The 20,501-nt window shown below is 41.6% G+C and overlaps 1 protein-coding gene across 2 annotated transcripts; it reads right to left on the minus strand.

Moving 5' to 3' along the window:
* Positions 1–660: 660 nt before the first annotated feature.
* On the minus strand, positions 661–17,531 carry LOC118210592 (protein kinase C delta type-like). Of its 2 annotated transcripts, none has more exons than XM_035386888.1 (18): positions 17,236–17,531; positions 10,456–10,585; positions 9,869–10,068; positions 9,617–9,683; positions 6,903–7,068; positions 6,167–6,198; positions 5,836–5,921; positions 5,537–5,666; positions 5,188–5,288; positions 4,586–4,670; positions 4,022–4,182; positions 3,694–3,867; positions 3,340–3,431; positions 2,923–2,985; positions 2,457–2,592; positions 2,090–2,278; positions 1,489–1,617; positions 661–1,148 (listed from the first exon to the last, which is right to left on the minus strand). In XM_035386888.1, the coding sequence occupies exons 2-18, from the start codon at positions 10,562–10,564 to the stop codon at positions 984–986; spliced, it is 2,085 nt and encodes a 694-aa protein (XP_035242779.1). In that variant the 5' UTR covers positions 10,565–10,585; positions 17,236–17,531; the 3' UTR covers positions 661–983. The 2 variants fall into 2 exon arrangements, with proteins under 2 accessions (XP_035242779.1, XP_035242780.1); XM_035386889.1 differs by having other exon boundaries at positions 4,022–4,179; positions 17,236–17,530.
* Between the last annotated feature and the right edge of the window lie 2,970 nt (positions 17,532–20,501).

Genomic DNA, 20,501 nt, shown 5'->3' on the forward strand with positions numbered 1-20,501 from the left:
GGAAAGGGGGATTTCAGACAACAGGGCTTTCTCTACCCCATTCCACAAAAATAAATCTTATAGTCAGTCGAGTGCCTGCAGCCTGCCTGTTGCAGGTATGTAGGTTGTGCAGGTATCTGGTGCAAATGGCCTTACTTTTTTGTAGATGTAATATTATATTGAACTGAAACAATTTTTAAAATGCTTTCACCAATGTCTGGTTGGGACTGAACAGTGCTTGGAGCAGAGGCTTGGTTCTCGACAAAAAAACGGTCATAGATTTCTGGCAAGATTAGGCTGCGATCAGGAATGTTAATGATAGTATAATGACATCGGTGCTACTGGACATTTGTGGCACATTCTTGTCCTGCTGTCGCTTCCTGCTTGCTCTTGTTAACATACATGTCAACATATATGTTTAAAGCTTATTCAATCCCCCCCCCCCCACACACACACACACACACACACACAGACACACACACACACACACACACACACACACATGCGCACAGAGGAATAGACACATACTGTGTAGGCACAGGCACACACAAACAAGACTTTGGTCTTCCACACTCCACTGCTCACCCCTAGCTACTCCTCGCACCCCACCCCATGATCTATGACTGCTCAGACCCACCTTTCACCCCAGAATTTATTAAATAAAATACACTTCTACAGTACTTTTTTTTTTTTTTTTTTACAGTAGGCTCGTTTTTTTTTTGGAGGGGGGTGACTGTCTGAATTTATATACAGTCCATAAGAATCACAAAATAAAATAGAGTGTGTCAATCATCTCACTACCTTTCATTTGTTTATATTTGAGTGTAATAAAAAATACCATGACAAATGGACCCTCACAAATAGTGAATATACAGTAGGGTACAGTGTACAACTCTGGAATTACTCTCCCTCCCCCCTTCTCTGGGACACTTATTCTGCTGAGTGTTAGAATAGAGGTGTGTCCAACTGTTGATTAAGGCACAGCCTTTAATGCAGTCTGCCAATTATTTCGTATTCTGCAGGATCTGGTCCATGGTGGGATTGATGAAGGAGAAGCCAGCGAAGGCTTTCGGGTCCATTGAATCAATGAAGAGCTTATCGTTGTAAGAGAGGCGGGGCTTCTCACTCAGGAACTCCCGGTCAAAGTTGCTGCAGTCATTGGGAGATTTCTGTGAGGAGACAGTTCATGGTAGAACAGCCAGTCAGGAGACAGACAGAAGACAGGGGCAAAGGTGACAGTAGGAAATTGTATCATTAGAAAGGCCCTGGAACTCACACTCTTGCAAGTACATCGATTTCAGTGTTCTTCAGGGGGGAAGATGGATACAGAACTATGCATATCTATCACTATTTCTACAGCCACATTGTAGAGAAAGATTATGTGTTATGGAGTGTGCCAGAGCTCACTGTTCAGCCCTGTTAGACATGACTAAACAGAAACTGTACTATCAACAGCTCTCTTGTGTTCAAGTGACGCCTGAACATGTAGGACTGGTCCACTGATCATACCACTTTAGGCTTGAAGGGGGGTTTCATCTCCCTTCTTTCAAGGGCTGGCCAGTTGATGCTCTTGAAGAAGGGGTGTATGCGGATGTTTCCGACAACACCAAGCCTCTGGTTCGGTTCCCTCACGAACAGCTGGGGGGAGGGGGTTTAAAAGGAGATGGGGACATAGACATTGAGTAACAGAGTTTACAGTGGCAGTAAAACAAAGTGGACAAACTGGTGAACAGACTCATCCAACTCCTTCTGCAGGTTAAATATTATAATACAAACAAGCAATAATACTACCTAAAATCATTATAACATTTCATTCTGATAGCACACATAGGTAGATAGCTCCCACATAAAGGAGAGAGGGAGATATTGTCAGATTAGCCGAACATGTCATCACATAAGTTGAACATGCTTGTAGTATAAAGTTAGTTTACTTTGTTAAACAGTTAAAATGAACAATTCTGTTTAGACTGTAACTGACTCTGAATGTTTTCTATTGTATTGTAGTTCATATTTAACTTATTTGAATATTTATGTAAACTACACAAATACTGCATGAATGTGTTTAACTGCTTAATGAATGTAATTTAATGTAATGTCAGGACACTCAGACCTTCTCTAGCAGGTCCTTGGACTCCCTGGTGAGCCAGATGGGGTAGCGTGGGGTGTCCGTGCGAATGGACTGAAAAAGCTCATCTTCATCATCTCCATGGAAGGGCGACTGGCCAACCAGCATCTCGAAAACCAGAACCCCAAATGACCACCAGTCCACTGAAAAGGTGTATGGTTTGCCCAGGAGGATCTGAGGGCAGAAAGAGATGTATAACTAATTACATCAGCACATTGAGGCACAAAGTGCAGGCTAATTATATCAACATCAAAGAGGGACACAATGTCCAAGGCACCGACATGCTGATTGATTCAATGACATTATCACAGAACAAGCACACCCTGCTCATTGCTAGACTGTGGATAGTTACCTCTGGCGCAATGTAGTCAGGAGTTCCACAGAATGTTGTTGCAAAATTCTGGCCAATATTTTCCTTGCACATCCCAAAATCAGCAATCTTAATGTGTCCCTCACTGTCCAGCATCACATTGTCCAGTTTCAGGTCCCTTTGCAACAGAGAAGAGCATAAGAGGACAGGTTTGCTTTGTAGTTTTCTGGGTAAGCTGTAGTACCAGAGTCCATGAAGTGCACATTCTCATCTGTACCAATGAGATTGCAATTGTATTCCTTAATAATAAAAACAGTTAAAGAAACTGACTGTGCATCTGTTAAGTAAAGTTTCTTTGTGTCCTATCTGCAAATACATTGTCCAGTTTGACATCAATGCTTTTATTTGTATATGTAGATATTTCAAGAGAATCATATAAATCCACTGCAACATCACAGCTTTATGAATCAAAACCCGATGATGTAACTAGCACCCTGCAGCCTTTTACCTGTAGACTATTCCTTTGGAGTGCAGAAACTGGAGCCCACAGATTATTTCAGCAGCGTAGAACCTGTGAGGGAAGGTGGAGAAGGGAGAGTTTTTAAGCCAGAAAGGGAAAAAAAGAAAGTACAATGCACTGGCGACTGTTTGGCCATGTATCAATTTCTTTTGCATGGAAAAGGCTAAATTCTTTGTGCCGGTAAGTAGACTGAGACCCATGCCAGGTTAATGACAACTTAATGCACACAGGAGACAGGTATCACCTCAGACAGGCACATTTCAGGAAGCAGGTCAGTGTGTACAGTCATCCTTCATCCTTCCAGACTTTATGATCTCACAAATAGCTTTAACTGAGTCTTTAACTTTAACTTCCCCCATCCATTGCTCTTCCAGACCCTGAAACAATAGGGATGCTGATACTAACGTGGATCTTGGCACGTCAAAGCGCTCCTTGTTCTGTATGTGGAACATCAGGTCCCCTCCATTCAGGTATTCCATAACAAAGAACAGGTGTTCCTGAGGAAAGAAATGCACACAGAGTACTGAGTACTGTCACTCCTCACTGGATTATATACCTGTAGGGGTTAACCTGAGCTGAAAGTTGGAGGAAAGATGGAGAGGGAGTGGAGGCTGCTACTTTAGTCTGAAAGGTACACTGCAGGTGGGTAAGGAAATGAGATGTCATTTCTTAGCCAGTGGAGTACAGGTGTGTGAGAAAGGGAGAGGGGTGGAAGGTGCTGTACAGTTCAGTTGTGTGATGAATGTGGAGGGGAGTTACCTTTGTCTGGAACGTAGAGTATAGGTTTGTTAGGAAGGGGTATTCCCAGGCCAGTGACAGCACTCTCTTCTCCACCATGGTACACTCCACATCATCATCCATCAGTACCACATCCTTTTTCAAAGCCTTTACTGCAAAGAACTGACCATGCCCTTTCAATTCTGCCAGTAGAACCTGAGAGGAGGGGAGGAGAGAAAAGTAAGGGAAAAGACAAGGGCAAGAGGAGAGGACAGGTATAGGAGTTCAAGAGTGTTCTCATAGCACGGGGATTTAGGAAGACCGTGTACGTCTTGATGTGTGGACAGTTAATGAGTGAAGCAGACCCTACCTTCCCGAAGCTCCCCTTTCCAAGCACCTTGTGGAACACAAAGTTCTCTATCCCCAAGTGGGTCTTCTGCAGGGTGTGGCTCGGGGTAGGTGTGGGGGCAGGCCCAGGACTGATGCTAGGGCTGATACCCTCCCACAGCTTCCCATATGGAGGGCTATCTGCTGAAACCACACACACACACACACACACATGCGGTCAGATAGACACAAGTGCACACACAGTTAATAGTTTAAAAATGTGTTTATTCTAATTATAGCTATGTGGTTGTGAGTTTGTGGTTGAGAGAGCCATTTGGTGACAAGGTTAAAATGTAGCAAGTGTAGTGGATAGATCTGTTTATGTTTAGATCAGCTTCAGACTGTTTTGTAATGCTGCTGGATGATACTTAAATTTCTCGTCATGGGAATTAATAAAGTACCTCTATCTTCATCCATCTAAATCATTAATCAATATACTAGGATATAGATAAGATTTACAAGAGATGGGAGATGGGAAGGGGGCCCACAGAGAGAGAATTTGCGGAATTTCATGCTAAACCCCTGTCTAGCTGCAATGACATCTCACCAGGGCCGTCACCCTCTTGACTCATGCTGAAGTCCTGATAGATCCCAGAGGAAAATGGGTCGGGGTCAGGCTTCTGGCTGGATTTCTAAAGGAATAGTTAGGAGAAAATCAATTATGGAACAAAAGATTAAATGAGTGAGGCAAGAAGCTTTATGAGAAGCAAGCTAAATTCCATCAAATCAGACTGATATTTCTCATGAGACTTCAATGACGAGTTAAGAAAATGTGTATGATTTTCATTGATTTTGTGTATGCCCAAAAACGTACTACAGAATTTACCTCCATTAAAGAGGACAGATATACTTTTTGAGATAACTTTTAAAAGCTAGATAAGTGGCAACTAGCTAACAAACTGAAATATGACAAGAATTTTTCTTTAACTGTATTTCTAGATGAATTCAAATTTTAAATTTGATATTGGACACTCAACCTCTTTCACTGGCTCCTCCATCACAGAGCACATACTAAACAACAGGTTTGGTGATCAGTTTGTCAGCTTACCAACCAGTCCCATGCACAAAGTACTGCAGGCCAGCGCTGACATGAATGATATATCTGGGATGTCTATATGCCTGTGTGCGGATGGGCTGCCTTTTGCTCACCTTGCCAACTTGATTAAGTGCCTCAGCAAGGAGCTTCTGGTTAATCCCACACATGTTGGCCACTTTGGACTGGCACTTCTGATGGACGTTCATTGCGCACTCTGTGGAGGGGTCAGAGTGAGAACAGAGTCCGTGAATGAAGAGCAGGGCATCAGAGAGAGGTCAGACTCTCTGTGTGAGGCGAGCACTGCCCACTGCAGTTTTTTCTGCCCCTCTAGTGCACCATGCTAACTGAAATACAACACTATGACCATTTATTTTAAATGTAAGGCTTTGTGTACAGAGGAGGCTGCCTCTCAGCTGACAGTGAGTGCAGAAGGGAGCAGCGACACAGACTAGGCCTGCCGACCTTCACACTTGAGGCCTTGCTTGACCAGGCCCCACAGCAGGCTGCCACAGTGGTCGCAGAAGGTGGGGCTCATGTAGTTGTTAATCTTGAAGCGGTGGGGCATATCGATCTTGAAGCGCTCCTTCTGGAACTGCGGACACACACACAAGGCTTGTTACCCCTGATTTGAATCATTCAGTAGTGACTCAGTCAGATAATCAGAGCTCTGTACCATGCCCCACTGGAGTTTAATACACCCCATCAGCACCTCCCACATCTCAGATCACAGACACAACAGTAATTAACAGGAAAGCTCTTACCATGGTGTCCCGACTGTCGGTTGCTGTTCCTGTGCATCTTCCTATTATTTTGTCAATGCACTTCTTGTGTATGGCAGCATTGCATTCTGGGGTAAAGACAATCTGAGTCAGGGCAAGCTGACTTTGGAATGGTGTGCGATTTTTAAAATTTTTATTTTATTGTCATTTATTTTTATGAATGTCTGTAAAACTAAATGTCAATTAGAATGAGATGTATGTGTTTTACAAATAGAGTGCAAACACTTGAAATAAGGATTTTTCTTTAGCTCTCTGCTTTAAATGAGTTAAATGAATCAATGGGAGGGATTTATATGTTAAAACGTCCACTTACGTCTACACTTGTAGCCTTGTTTATTGAGTCCCCTGCAGTGGCAGAAGAAGGCAGATATCAGAGGTCTCCTTTACTGGATTTCGCTTGATTTGGTTTTTATAATACTTGGATAAGACAATCCATAACTGTATCTGAAGTAACTGTAAGCTTTGGGATGTGCTGTACCAACATGAGCTTTCAAACTGCTCAGCAAAACATAAGATTAGATTCAGTTGCAAGACCTCACCAAACTGACCAGTCATACTCATGTCCAGCCACTAGGAGGCAACATCGCATTTTGAAGTCGATGCTCGCATGCTTACTAAACCAGGGGTCCGAAACCCTGATCCTGAAGTTTTGGTTTTCATCAGCATCCGATTCAGACATAAGTGACCAGGTGAAGTGAGTTATCTGCGCAGAATAACAACGAAAACCTGCAGCTCCAGCTGCTCTCCAGGATCAGGATTGCAGACCGCTTGTTCTAAACACATCCTCTCATGCCACTTAGCTCAACACAACTCTCAATGGTTATTTCTGTTATGCACTGCAAGTTCCAAAGCACAGCAAGTCACAAGTCTTCCAAATAAATAAATATAGAAATAAAATGCTAATATGTTTCCCTACTGGACCATCTCACACTGAGCTCAAACTAATTCAGATGTTACGTCTGCCATCTACCATTTAGCAGTAATAATAACAGCAAGGGCCCTTATAGGACCACCCCTGAGCTATACAGAAATCTCTGAGGGTAGCTCACCAGACAAACTCCCGGCACACAGAGCAGAAGGTAAACTGCTTGAAGAAGGTTACGATGAACTCGTGCTTCTTGATGTAGTGGATCTTGGCCTGCTTGATGGCACCTCGTCGCCGGTTCAGTGTTGCAATGTCCACAGCCCCCTCCATCACTGGCTGCTTTATCGACCCTGAGGACACATCAGATGGTATTCTTACATTCACCATTCCTAGCAATTTCACAGTGGTTTGCAAAATATCATTATACATGTTCTGCAAACCCCTTGATACAGTGGAAGTGTCACCAGAGTGGTTATGTTCCATAGCTTCTTATGCCCCCAGTGGCCATGTTAATTAGACGCCAGTGTCTAATAATAACAGTACGCAGGGACATATCAACTCATTGCAGTAAATTCCCCCCCCAAAAAAAGCCTTTACAACATTGCCGGTCTGTCTCAGGGCTATGGTGGTGAGTACACTTAGCAGAAGCAAAAAACCTAAAACTGTAGGTCATATTTGCCAAGGTACACAGTGAGAATGGCCTACTGGGAGATTTGAGGAAAGCTGGGCGATTAAGGGTGGCTAGGATAAAGGCCACAAATGAAACATGGGAGAAGACAGAAGCAGGTTGGGTTTTGAGGGGCACAGGACTGTAGGAAAGATGCTTAACACAACACACATGACTGGGACTCACAGGGAGGAAGGATCTCATTTGGTGTCCTTGTGCTAATGGACTGATTTAAAAGCCCTGATAAAGCAAGCACTGCCAAATAAAAAAAATCTGAGCTATAAGAGTCTCAACCACAGAGGGTTTGTTCAAACATGTTTTCCTAAAAATATTTCCGTACCTCCCTCTTAGAGATAGGCATCAACCAGGGGCACACCCACAGACAAGCCCCAAAGACAATGCTTGCCAACAGGGTGTAAAGACAGAATGTATGACAGCAAGCACAGACAGGTAGTAGAGACAATGTATAGAAACAGGGATTAGAGACAAGGTCCACAGCCCGCACACAAACCTAGATCTTGATACAATTCTGAATTCACACTGTAAAGTGGGTGGATCTGGTGAATTTAGATGACAAACCACAGTCACAGAGACACATGTATTTTGCTATGGATTCTTGTGACATAAGTTCACTTCAGTGCGATTTCAATATGCCTGCAGCACAAAGTAAACTTTCATTACCTTATAATTAAAATAAGAATACAAACATGAAACAATATAATAGACAAAGAGTAAATATAAAGAGTTAGTATAACTAGCAATTAATAATATCACAAAATACAATATTGAGCTACAGATTAATAGTTCAATATTGTATAAATTGAACTATATTTTATATTTATTTGTTCTGAAAAAAAAAAAATGAATCAGAATGTATTTTGGTCCTGAGACATTTACGATGCCTTTTGTGTGTATGGGCATTTGAGCAAGTATGTGTGCTTTGTGTGCGTGTGTCATTCTCCAGTGAATACTCTTATCAGATGCTAAATTCTTCACTGTGCAACAGGATGTTTGGTTCTGCAAGTCTCCATCATGAAAATATGTGGCTGGGATCTATTATTTTCATTTTCTTTGATCAAAGAGAAAGAAAATCTGAAGGGAGTTAAGGAATTAACTAATGGGAGTAAGGATATGAGATCAGAAAAATGGTAACAAGAGAGCGACAGACAGACCAGAGAGAGAGAGCCATACTAGGATCTTTTTAAGAACTGGTGTTTTAGGAACACACCAAACATGGATAAGCCCTGTAAATAAGGCATACACAACAGGTAAATATAACAAAATGTCAAACCACAGGAATCAAAAACTGTTGAACCACAGGTGGTCACTAATCTCTCTCACACACATACACCTGCACACGCACACACACATACACACACACATGCACACACACAAACAGACATGTTTTGAACAGGGTGTGAGTGGATTGACATAGAGATAGAGAGCAAGACTGCTACAGAGAGCTACACTTCCTCAACAAATGTGAAGAGTAGAGGGAAGAAAGATATCTGCACATTTGCACGACACCTGCATTTGAAATCTTCTCTTCTGAGGCAGAGAGGCTGCCCATTCCTCTTGGGAGAGAGGAAGAGACGTATGTGTGTTTGTGTCTGTGTGTGTATGAGTGGTGTGCTGTGTGTGAGAGAGCCAGAAAGAGAGAGAGCGAGAGAGAAAGGGTATAAAAGTCCGTCAGGAGCTCAGAGGCCTGAGAAAAACAGACAACTGTTTGAATGTTGCATGAAGAGAACTGGATTGTCTTTAAATTTCAAAATATATTTTTTTCAGGTATGCCAACTAAGAACTCAATCCTCCTTTGCGGCAGAATGGGGAATCAAAGTGGGTGGGAATGTAAGGGATCGTGGGAACCGATATAGGGAGTGATTACAGTAGGTGGCCAAAAGTAGAGGACCTTTTTTGTGGGAATTTGGCCAGGACACCATGGTAAACACTCCTACAGGACCTCTGTTTAACAACTCATCAGAAGGGTGGCACCATCTACTGCACAGTGCCCCCTTTACTAACTAGTTTATCCTATCTTATATTATCCATGGGTGATTTACACATCAAGGCAATATTTTGGTATATGGTATATGACACACTCACTGTTGTCTTACTGTTTTGTACTGCCCTAAATTAGGGTTAACTACTTGTCATGAATAGCAGACCACAGAGTGGTGTGTGTGTGTTTGTGCGTGTGAGTGTGTGTGTTTGAGATTGTTTCTCAAACTAACCAGCATCAGAATCCTCCATGAAGAACTGAACTGCCATCATCACCTTCCCTGTGGGCTGCATGTCCACCTGCACACAGGAAAAAATAAAGCATTTCACACAAATACATACAAGTTACAAACAACATATCAGGCCAGGCTACATATCAAGTTAAAACCCATGAGCTACAGGACAAACATGCACACATACAGTATACAAACACATATGCACGCCCTCACAAACAAACATACCTACACACACACACACTCACTCACCCAGAACTCAGCATGGCCATTGTCCTTTTTGCAGCGCTCCACAAGCACAGACACACCCACAGTGACCTCTGACAGTGACTCCTCAGCCGTCTTCATCAGCAGCACCTGAAGGACACGCCCCTCATGGATGTGGGCGTCAAATGTGGACCTCCAAGGTGGGTACATGGTGGGTTTCTTCTGCACTAGGGTCTTCCCTCGCTCTGCAGAGAGAGAGAGAGAGAGAGAGAGAGACAGAGAGAAATTCAGGAAATTCAGGAAACTAAAGAAATCCATTTTTTTGGAGAATGACCTATGCAGACCTATGGCACAATGACCATCAGTTTCATAGAGTGACTGTGATAGCCTCTGTGTAATATGTATGGGTGTGTATATGTGTATTTCAGAATGGGCATATGTATGTGTGTTTGTGTATCAGAAGGTATAGTTATGTGTGTCTGTATATAGGTCAGAAAGTATGTGAGTGAAATAATGTGTCAGAATATGTGTGTGTGGGTGTGTGTGTGCGCGTGCGTGTCTGTGTATATGTGTATGTGTATGTGTGTGTGTGTGTGTGTGTGTATATGTGTGCGAGAGAGTGTTTGACAGACCTGTGTTCAGGGACTCTTTCATCTTTATGGCACAGAAGGGCTGTTCAGGTGGTGGGGGCAGGGCACCCAGGTCAAAGGCGTTGAAGGCAATCCTTAAGAAGGGAGCCATGGTGATCTGTCATCCACCCACCTGAACACACAGAAACATTGTATTGTCCAATCTTATACATGTCTTTCACAATACATTTGCAGAAAATATGTATAAACATGTGCAATATTGCAGCTGATCAATAATGAGTTCAACTGAACCCACAGCCACAACTCACTCATAAATCACAACTCACACAAATAAACACAGACTGTACATAAAACGCATTGCACAAACCCAGCGTACATTTCCAAGAGCATATATATATTCACAACACAGGAATATCTGTAGCCATAGCAGACCAGGATTAAAGGAACGGTACAGCAGCACATGGGTGCCATTGTGTTTGGTACTTGCGTAGCTGTAGTGGTTATGGTTGGAGAGAAGGGAGGGAAACTGAGAGAGAAATATCCACTGATTAAATTCACATGGCAGTAGTCCCACAGAGGACCGTCTAAATCTAGCTCCTGTGACTAAAAGTGTCTCCTCTACTGGATGGGTTTGTTTTTCTGTGCCATTTAAAAGAGGGGAAAGGCCAGCCTACGCAGGACCACAGAGACACCAGCCAGAGTCTCAAGCAGATCACTGGCACACTGATGCTAAACTGTGGCTTCCCACGGGGTGACTGAGTAACCAAAAGTCTCACGTGGACAATCCATTGCAAACAACCAGTGGACCACGGGGCATTTAACCAGCAACTGTACCAAAATGCCAGTGATACCATAAACCTTATCACTGGATATTATGCATTACAGCCATGTATGAAAGCAATACATACAGATTAAGTACTGAGAAATATAGGACACTTGTGCAATTTGTGTATTAACTCATACAAAGCAGAAGATGGAAACATAACATTAATGAACTACTATCTTATGAAGACTCAGTAAAGGATATATGCTCTCATTCACAAATCCAGCTCCCAGTGGGAAACAGGACACCTTCCTTCTAGTTAGGCATCATAAGTGCCACAGCTACTATTATCAGTTGTTCTGCTTTATTTCTTTTTTCAGTTTTTGTTCCCTTCCAGGAATCGACAGCTGTGCCTCTCTAGCTCTTGCTGTGCCACATAGATACTGCACATGGAGCACTGCAGCTGAAGCCCATGCAGTCCTCTAAAGCAGGAGCTCATGTGCAGAAACTACTTCATACTCTGCAGGCCTCATAATAGAGGATGCTACAAACAATGCTGTCATCTTCAATAACATCAGAGCACTACTGTACATACTGCAGCAATACACAGCACTGCATGAAACTGAAACTACATTTCTACATATTAGGATTAAGCAAAAACCTGATACGTTGACGGTATGCTGGTAAATACATATTATCAGGTAATCCCGAGGAGGCAGCAGCCACTTTTACCCAGATCCCCCTGCTGTAGATCTAATACACAGTGTTTTTAAAAATCTTTAATGAAATCTTAATTCATTAAAGACTTATTTGCAAGATCCTTGGGTGCTTTTACTCCAATCTCCCATGTTTCTCTCCCCTCACATTTCTGTGTCCACTGGGATTAACAAAGCAATGAACAAATTCAGAAGACAAACCACCACCACTCATCAACTCCACAAGAATGAGAAGGAGGAGGCTGGGTAGGGGTTTGGTGTAGTGACAACCAATTTGTCAAGCACAGTAGTTAAGGTTGCCATGTGACATCTCGGCTTGGCCAGATATTTTTTATACATATTTTTAATTCACCACGTTCCTTTCAAATCAGGATATCTCAGGCCTTTTCTGGCACCTACAAGTAAATGGTTAATCCTTCAAACAAAGGGGTAACAGTTTTATCTGTTTATCTGTAAAAGATAACATCACAACATGAAAGCCTTAAAAATTGTGGGGCAAGCAGACTACGATCTATGCTGGGACAAGACTGTGCTCTGAAATGAAACTCACTAACAGCTGGGGTGACAGACAGTAGACCGATATCCCAGCAAGCCCTGGGGGTGGCTGGTAGTGAGCACGGTTCTGAGTGCTTTCTTCTTCACACAGTTGCTCATCAGCCACTTTATGTGGGGCACCCAAACTACCAGGAGACTTCCAGCTCTGTGAAGGTGACTTCCAGCCCCTAAAGAGAACTGGTTTTACAGGGTGTGCAATACTTATGGTGTTCACCTGGAATGACACCCTTATACCCCTGCAGTGACTTATATTTTTTCTTTGCAATTTCATTCAAAAATGTTTTAGCAGGAAATCTGGATTTAAGACACATATTTCAGTTGATTAATCAGATTAAGCATTTAAAAATAACACATTCATTGACATACTTATTGTACTCAATTTAGCTTTAGGCTGATTTTCTTTAGCATTCCCATAATATAGGCTATAAATTCCAGTGTGTTGTGATGGAAATTTGTTTAAAAAAAAAACAAGCTATATTCTACAAGATCCAAATGTTAATTTACTAAAATATTTGCAGTAAGACTGGCAGCGGCACCATTTACTACTAATACTTGAATTGATACTATCACGGTCTCTACTGCTACAATGATTTTTTGCGTGTGTGACTATATATATATCTTTAAAAAAAATACTGATACCATGACAGGCATAAGATGCAGAGGAATGTAAACCCTGAGATAAAAGATGCAGAAATTCTGTTACTGGAAAAGCAATTAGAGAGGAAAAATGCAGTAAATCCAGGTGCTGTCCGGGCATTAATATAAACACACACACACACAAACACACACGCACGCACGTACACACACACGCAAACGCACCCACACACACACACACATACAAACACACACAAAAAACAGAAGCAGGAATACTATAAAGACTTACATTCCATCAGGGCTGATAAAATGAAACTTGGAATCTAAGGTTTGAGACACAAAACAATTAAGATGGTGATTTTTTACTGGACAAGCTAAACAAAAAGGAATTCTTTGATCAAGATTATTGAAGTCATTGAACTTTAGCCTGATTTCTAATGACAAATCTCCAAGACTCCAAAAGAACATGAAGACCAAACAGGCTTAACCTTCAGACACCATTTGCTGTAAGTGGAGTTGATTTTAACTACCTCTCTTCTGATTCCTCTCTATCAGGGCCTGGTGCTCATCTGCAAGCCATGGTTCATTTAACAGTACAGCTGGCCCACTGCCCCTGGAGATACCCCCAAACCCTCAACATGTATAGCCATCTGCAACTACATTAGCATACAAAAGGAGAGATGTATTTAAGAGCTCCATCATATAAACCACTCCCAACATTGCTGTCCATAACTGGGGACCATGTGTGGAAGCACTTGGTGGATACTGGATAAAGCATACTAACTTATGCCATCAAGGAAATGCTCTAGGCCAATTAAGACTCAACAGGATAAAGTGCAGTCACGGGATCTTGAGCAATAAAATCGCCTGGTGCTATATTTCTGAGAATGGGCAGTATGCAATGTTTTGCTTTTGGGTAGTGGGGGATTTGGATCATCTGGTTCTGTTGGTTGTGTGTATGTCCAGAAAACAGTACTGAGAACAGGAAAGGAGAGAGAGAGCTAAAACCCCCTTCAGGAGAGAATTCTTCATACATACAATTTTGCATGTGCAGTACTGAGAACTTGGAATGCATTCAGGCAGGTAAAACCAAATGCGGTGCTTAGTCTGCAAAGCACTCAGAATGGTATCCATTTCTGCACTGTCAACAGAATACACAGGCCTGTGAACCTGAGCTGCCACCACAAAAGCCATGGATGCCGCAAGTGAGAGAAGGACGCTCAGGGTCAGCAGTAGAGAGAGTTAGAAACAATGACTGGGCATTCCCATTTACCGTGTTAATCCATAACCAAATTAATCTCCCACTGGAATTATCCTGGTTATGGATTAACACGGTATACCCAGCAGTGTTAATGAAATGCTCCATGTTACTGTGATTGAAGAAACCCGAGTGGCTTCTGTGGGTGTGAATAAGAACTAATACTTTAAAAGAAGCTTACCGTACCAGTGCTCCTGATGGAAAGTACAGTACACACTGTACTTTGTGGTTCCAGTGAAATATTCCTGGCATAACACAATACTGCGTTTGTGTGTGCTTACGTCTGTGTTTGCTTGTATAGTACATACGTGTATGCTTGCTGGTGCAACATCCACACACCAACCCCACACACTCATGTATACTATGAGTGTGTGCTTGTACAACACTTCAGTCTACTCCAAATACGTCACAGTGGCAAGATTCTGGTTCAGGACACAACACAAACACAATTCAACATTAAACCTGGGGACGATGGCACCACAGCTGCAACACTACAGTTAACTTCACTGTATAGCAGTCACTGCAATTCTTTTAGAGTTGACTAGCAACCGGATCAAGTAATGTGTTACAGTTTGACAGCAAATTTGGTCTTACCAAAGGCAGACTCAAATGTCCAAAACTGTTCAAACAATCAACTCTGAGCAAGTTTATATTTTTTACTTTTGGATAAACATAATTCAAAGGTGAACTACCAGCAGGAAACTCAGCTGTCAAAGGGATTTAACTCAGGTTTACTGGTCCACTTTGCTGATATGATTTAAGAGAACCTTAAATGAAGTTGCCTACCGCCACCACCTTCAACCCTACTATTAACATGCAACATCATTCAGCTGACTGACATGGTCTCTCTCTTTCTCTTTCTCTCTCTCTCTCTCTCTGTCACACACACACACACACACACTAAAACATATGCATAATGCATAATGGACACAACACTCTTATAATTCTGTAATAAATATACCTATTCACATTAACAAGTACATAGCGAGGACCTGATCTCGTAACTAAGCGAAATGTTTGTTAATAAAGGGGGCGAAATGCAGCTTTAACACTTAATAAAAATATACACTACAGTGTATAATCAGACTTGTATAGAATTCAGCCCCCAATACTGACCACAGTTATTCTAAACTTTTCGAATATTTTGTCGGATTTGTTAAAATGACCACACAGCACTGTCAACGCTATCACACTTTTAAAAACTGTTCCACCAATTTTAATGTAGACATAGCAAAGCACTTGCATGACAGCTTTCTTCTGCAAAAACAAGGTTCATTAACACTAAAGCTTTACAAACACATTCCAGAAACTTGCTTCAGGATTGAACATGTTTTAAAGGACTAATTCCCTGTACATAAATGGAAGCAAAATAAGAAATCAGCGCCAAACCTACACACCCACTGCCACAGTGCATGATTGTGACTTGCGGTTTCATAACTGCAATCAAACCCCAGGCACCAGCGTGACATAAGCTGACGTGTGGGAATTTCCTGGAATTAACTTTCGTAGAGCACTTTTGTCTGTTTTCTCAGTAAGGTGGAATTCTGACATGTATTCTTTCACCACACCAACCCCTGGACACCAGAGTGTACCAAGAAGAGACATTTGAGACATTTCTTTAGTATATTTTCAAATCAGAAACAAGCCTTCCTTTCTGTTTCAAAATTTTTCAACAAAAAAAAAAATCCATGCAGAATGAGAAAGGGCACCAAAAAAAAAAAACAAACAAACAAACAAACAAAAAAAAAAACAATGCTCTCGAGTCCCATAGAACACCTTTACTAATTACATTGTGCAGTCGCATGATAGAGAGGTAGACAACGAACAGGAATGAACAGCGCCACTTTACAGAGCACTCAAGGCAAACTGTCAGGTGGCTGAAAGATGGCCTATATGCATATACTGATTGGACATTTATGGAAACAAGACTGAATTATCCATCCTGAGCACTATCCAAAGGAGAGAACATGAACTAAGAGGACTCTGTGGTTGATGCTGTAGTCTTATTCCGATGCTTGCCTCCTCTCTCTTGTATCTGTTCATGTTTTGGATTTAATTTATGTATTAATTGTTTCAAGGAACAACACAATTCAGACTCTGTGGATTTTGTCTACTAATATGACACAAGCTGGATGTCCAGTCCGTTTTAGACAGAAAAGTTTTTACATTAAGTACTATCTCCGGAATTACCACTCTTACAGATTATCAGTGTGGCACAGTGGAGAACTAAACCCTACAACCAGCAGGTTTTCGGTTTCATGTAGTGTTTCTGCAGTTGCACTAATGTTACACAAGGTGCATTTTTACTTGCATCAGTTTTTCTAAATTGCTTGAAAGCATTTTCTGAGAAAACGTTAGTGAAAATGTGAAATGACAGACACAAAACACTAGCACATAGGTAATTGTAATTACTCCATTCTGGTAAGGACATGTTGCGCTAAATGAACACTGTCTGTAACTAGAAAGAAGAAAACGTGTTAATCATGATGAGTGTCACAGTTTAGAGGAGCTGAATCTATTAATTAGGTCTTTACACAGTTAAACGTTTATGTTCAAATGGAAACATCGCACAGAACGGAGCGCAAAGGACATTAAATTTAGTCGAATGCGTGCCAACGTTCAAGCCGCAAGAATCCCACTTGCACACGCAGCGCGTGATTAAACATGCTGGTAAAACTATTTAAAGATTACTGGACAGCAGCCTATCTGATATTCACACGAATAACCATGACTTGGAACATGTGGCAAGAAGGAATTTCTAAATATCCATCCGAGTTAAACCCGCGAAAGTGAGAAATAATATTCTTCTAATTGCTTAAACTGTATTTGCCAAACTTGCACTTGAACTGTACCTACCATACCGCTGTAATTTCCGCTTTGCATTTCCGTGGCAAATATAAACAAAAATAGTTTTTAAAAAAAGAAAGAAAACTTACCTCCTCGTAGCTTGTTTATATATTTTCTCTGTTTATCGTCTTCAACCCCTTCGCTGTAGTAGTTGTTGAAGGAAATGCTGACAGCAGCCTTTGCGTCTTGTCAGTAAAGAAAAGAGGAGTGGTGACGTACCCGTCAATCAGGTGTAGCTCCACACACACACACACACACACACACATTACGAGACAAATGGTTTTCATACTCGTGTCCTAGATCTGTAACATATTTTTATCTTGCTGTTTTGGGGTTGGGGACTCTTGGTCCTTCTCGGTCCATAATGTACAGCAATGGCATCAATCTTCAGCTATATTTTTCATCTAAATTATCAGTTATATTTTGTGAAAACCAACTCAGCCTGATAAACTGGATTTTTGTCATCACGGTGTTCTGGTTTAGCACTGTCATTGTTAGTAACACGTATCCCTTATCTGCATTCTTGTGCAAGGGTGACGATGACGTCTTAACCTGGCTGTAATTGCGGTTGAGTGTCATCCAAATGTCACTGGTTTGGTTGAGAAATATTTCCCCCCAACCCTAAAAGGCCTCAGTGTAACTGTACATACATATGTATATTAATTTATTTATTAGCATAGCCGGGCAGTTGTGATACAAAGCAAACACAACTGTACACATTTACAAAGCATCATTTGTGATTCGAAAACCTGCACTAACACCCACACCAACTTTCTCCAGGATCCCCCCACTGACTTACACCAGCTTAAGTTAGAGGTGTCCAGGCCAGGTGACTTTCATCAGATGCATGGCTGAGATTTGTAAGACATTGTTGTCCCAGAGAACAGCTAATTCCCAGAAACATGTAGTGAAACCAGTCTGGTTTGTTCCCAGTTTCATGGTACTCATGGTAGCCTAGAATAGCACAGAAGCTTCCTGTCTTTACCGGAGATTCCCATAATCAGATATACAGAATGGGGCCGGTCTACTCCGGCAGCTAGTCTGCCATCAAAGTGCTTATACTATATTTCAGAATGGTAAATTTCAACACAATACAAACATAATTACACAGAACTAAGAGGTCTTCAGGGAGATGGAAATCATCAAAGGAGTGTTGACTGATCCTCTGGGATTGTGAGGTCATTGAAAAGATCTGTGTGTTTCCCTGTTAGGTAATTAATGAGGCAAAGTGTAAATTAATTTGCATGTTTTGAGTTCTCTTATAAAAACAAGGTTGCTTGATTCCTCCCTTCTAAAACATTACCTTCACTGGCTGACATACCACTATAAACACACTGTGCATGTGCATACATACATATCAAGATACAATGGGAAAATGTTGGGTATTTCATGTATTCTACTTGTCTCATTGTCTTTCTACATTGCCATTTCTCTTATCTCCCTCACAATGTCTAAAATATCTTTGAATGTTTTATGTCTGAAAAGAATGGGTGAAATTAAGAATTAGGACCAGTATTCTAAGCAAAGGGTTCTTCTGCTCAGCTCCACAATGGGCAGTTCTGGTCAGTTCTCAACTCTACATCCCAGCATGGCATTACATTGCTATACCCCCTCACTTTTAGCCTTTTCCATTTAGAGCAAACAAACCATAAAGAAGCAGAATACTGACCATTAGTTATCCTATAGATTTCCAAATTAAATGTGTTTGTGTCTTTCAGACTAAATATTAGCAGAGCTGGAAACTATGATGACAGTCAAATGGTGCACTAAATCCCCACAGGACACTACCTGCCAGGTGAAACGCTCCCTCTGATCTGAAAAGAGCTACCCTGAATCCTGCCGGAAGTGAAGGAGCAGGCCATGGATGTCATGTGACTCTGACTTTGGGTTGGTCCTGCCTCTTGATCAGGCTCTCTTGAAAAAAGTTAGGCTCTAAATGAGAGGGCATTTCCAGTGACTTGTAATCATACATTGAACAAAATCTTTAATATGCATTCTGGTCCTAGACAGAAGTTTTTTCTCCTGCTTTCCATCCTCATTTTGTGTACATGGTGCACATGCTAATATAATGGCTATAAGGAAAACTGGTGTTCAGGATAGAAGGTAAAGCGGGAACAAGTCCATGGTGTAATATATTTTCAAGGATTTCCCAAAGGATTTCCATTCATGTATTTCTGTACGGCCTTCCATACTAGGAAAGGATGCAAGGAAAGAAAGCAAGGACAGATAAAATAAGTGATTGGAATGAGCTCCAGGACTGCAGCTTCTCTGTGAAAATAATGACATCATAAACCTGCAACCTCGAAGGACTGCTGTAATGTTAGAAGAAGAAGCTCCCTAAAAATCCTATAACTCCAATGGAGGTTTGCCATATGGAAAGTGGGTGACTATCATTCACATTACATACTATATCAAGTTATTTTGAGAATATGAGGAATAATTTTATACATCAAAATGTCCAGGATGATTTGTGAATCGTGATGATTTTGCGTTCTGACCTCGATGCTGCAATCTAACTAATTGTACAATGCAGCTGCTACAAGGAGTACATCTTTTGTATCACAAATTGGAGACTTGGAGCCTATGAAATCTTGTGTGCTCCCAGCACCCATTGCACGAGAGGCCGATCAGTGATACAATTAGCTCTTTGACACGGTGTAAACATTAAAAGTAAATCTTACATTTGTTTCATGCTTCTCTGTCCAAAAGTAAAGTGAAAAGTCTCCAGAGTCATTGGTTAGAGAAGACATTCAACCTCTGACCCTGAGATGAAGTATTTCCTGTATGCGCAGCTGGCAGGGCCTCAGGGAAGCAGTGTGACCTTGTCACAGTGAAAACTCGTCAGACTGAAAGAGAGGCCACTAAAGAGATGCTGTGTAATTAAAGACTGACTCAATTAACTGTAACCTTCCTCTTCTTTCTCAGCCTCTCCCAAGCCTGTGTCCATGCTGATTATTCTGTTCACTCTTTTTTAAATCAATCTGCCTGCTGTGATAACTCTCAATAATTAAAAAAATGTAAACTCAAATCATCAACAGTCTACCTGTTCACTGAAGCCAGAATGTGTTCCACTGCGAATGATATTTGGTGCTTCAGAATTTCGGACAAAGCCTTTCCTATTTTCCTGGTGGTGCAGTAACTGACGATACCACTGAAAGTGTGCTCTGTGACCCTGTGGTTCTGTGGGTGTGGGAAGATATTTTAATTATTTCCCTGTTGCAGTATTTATGCCATAGCAGGAAAGAGACCAAGTATCCCCATGACAACTTATCCAGTGCAAATTGGAATAAGGTGTCATCAACTTTCAGGTAATTCAGACAACCACTTGTTCCTCCTTTCAGTCATTTTCCTTCCC

The sequence above is a fragment of the Anguilla anguilla genome, chromosome 13, assembly GCF_013347855.1.
Source record: "Anguilla anguilla isolate fAngAng1 chromosome 13, fAngAng1.pri, whole genome shotgun sequence".
Lineage (NCBI taxonomy): Eukaryota > Metazoa > Chordata > Actinopteri > Anguilliformes > Anguillidae > Anguilla > Anguilla anguilla.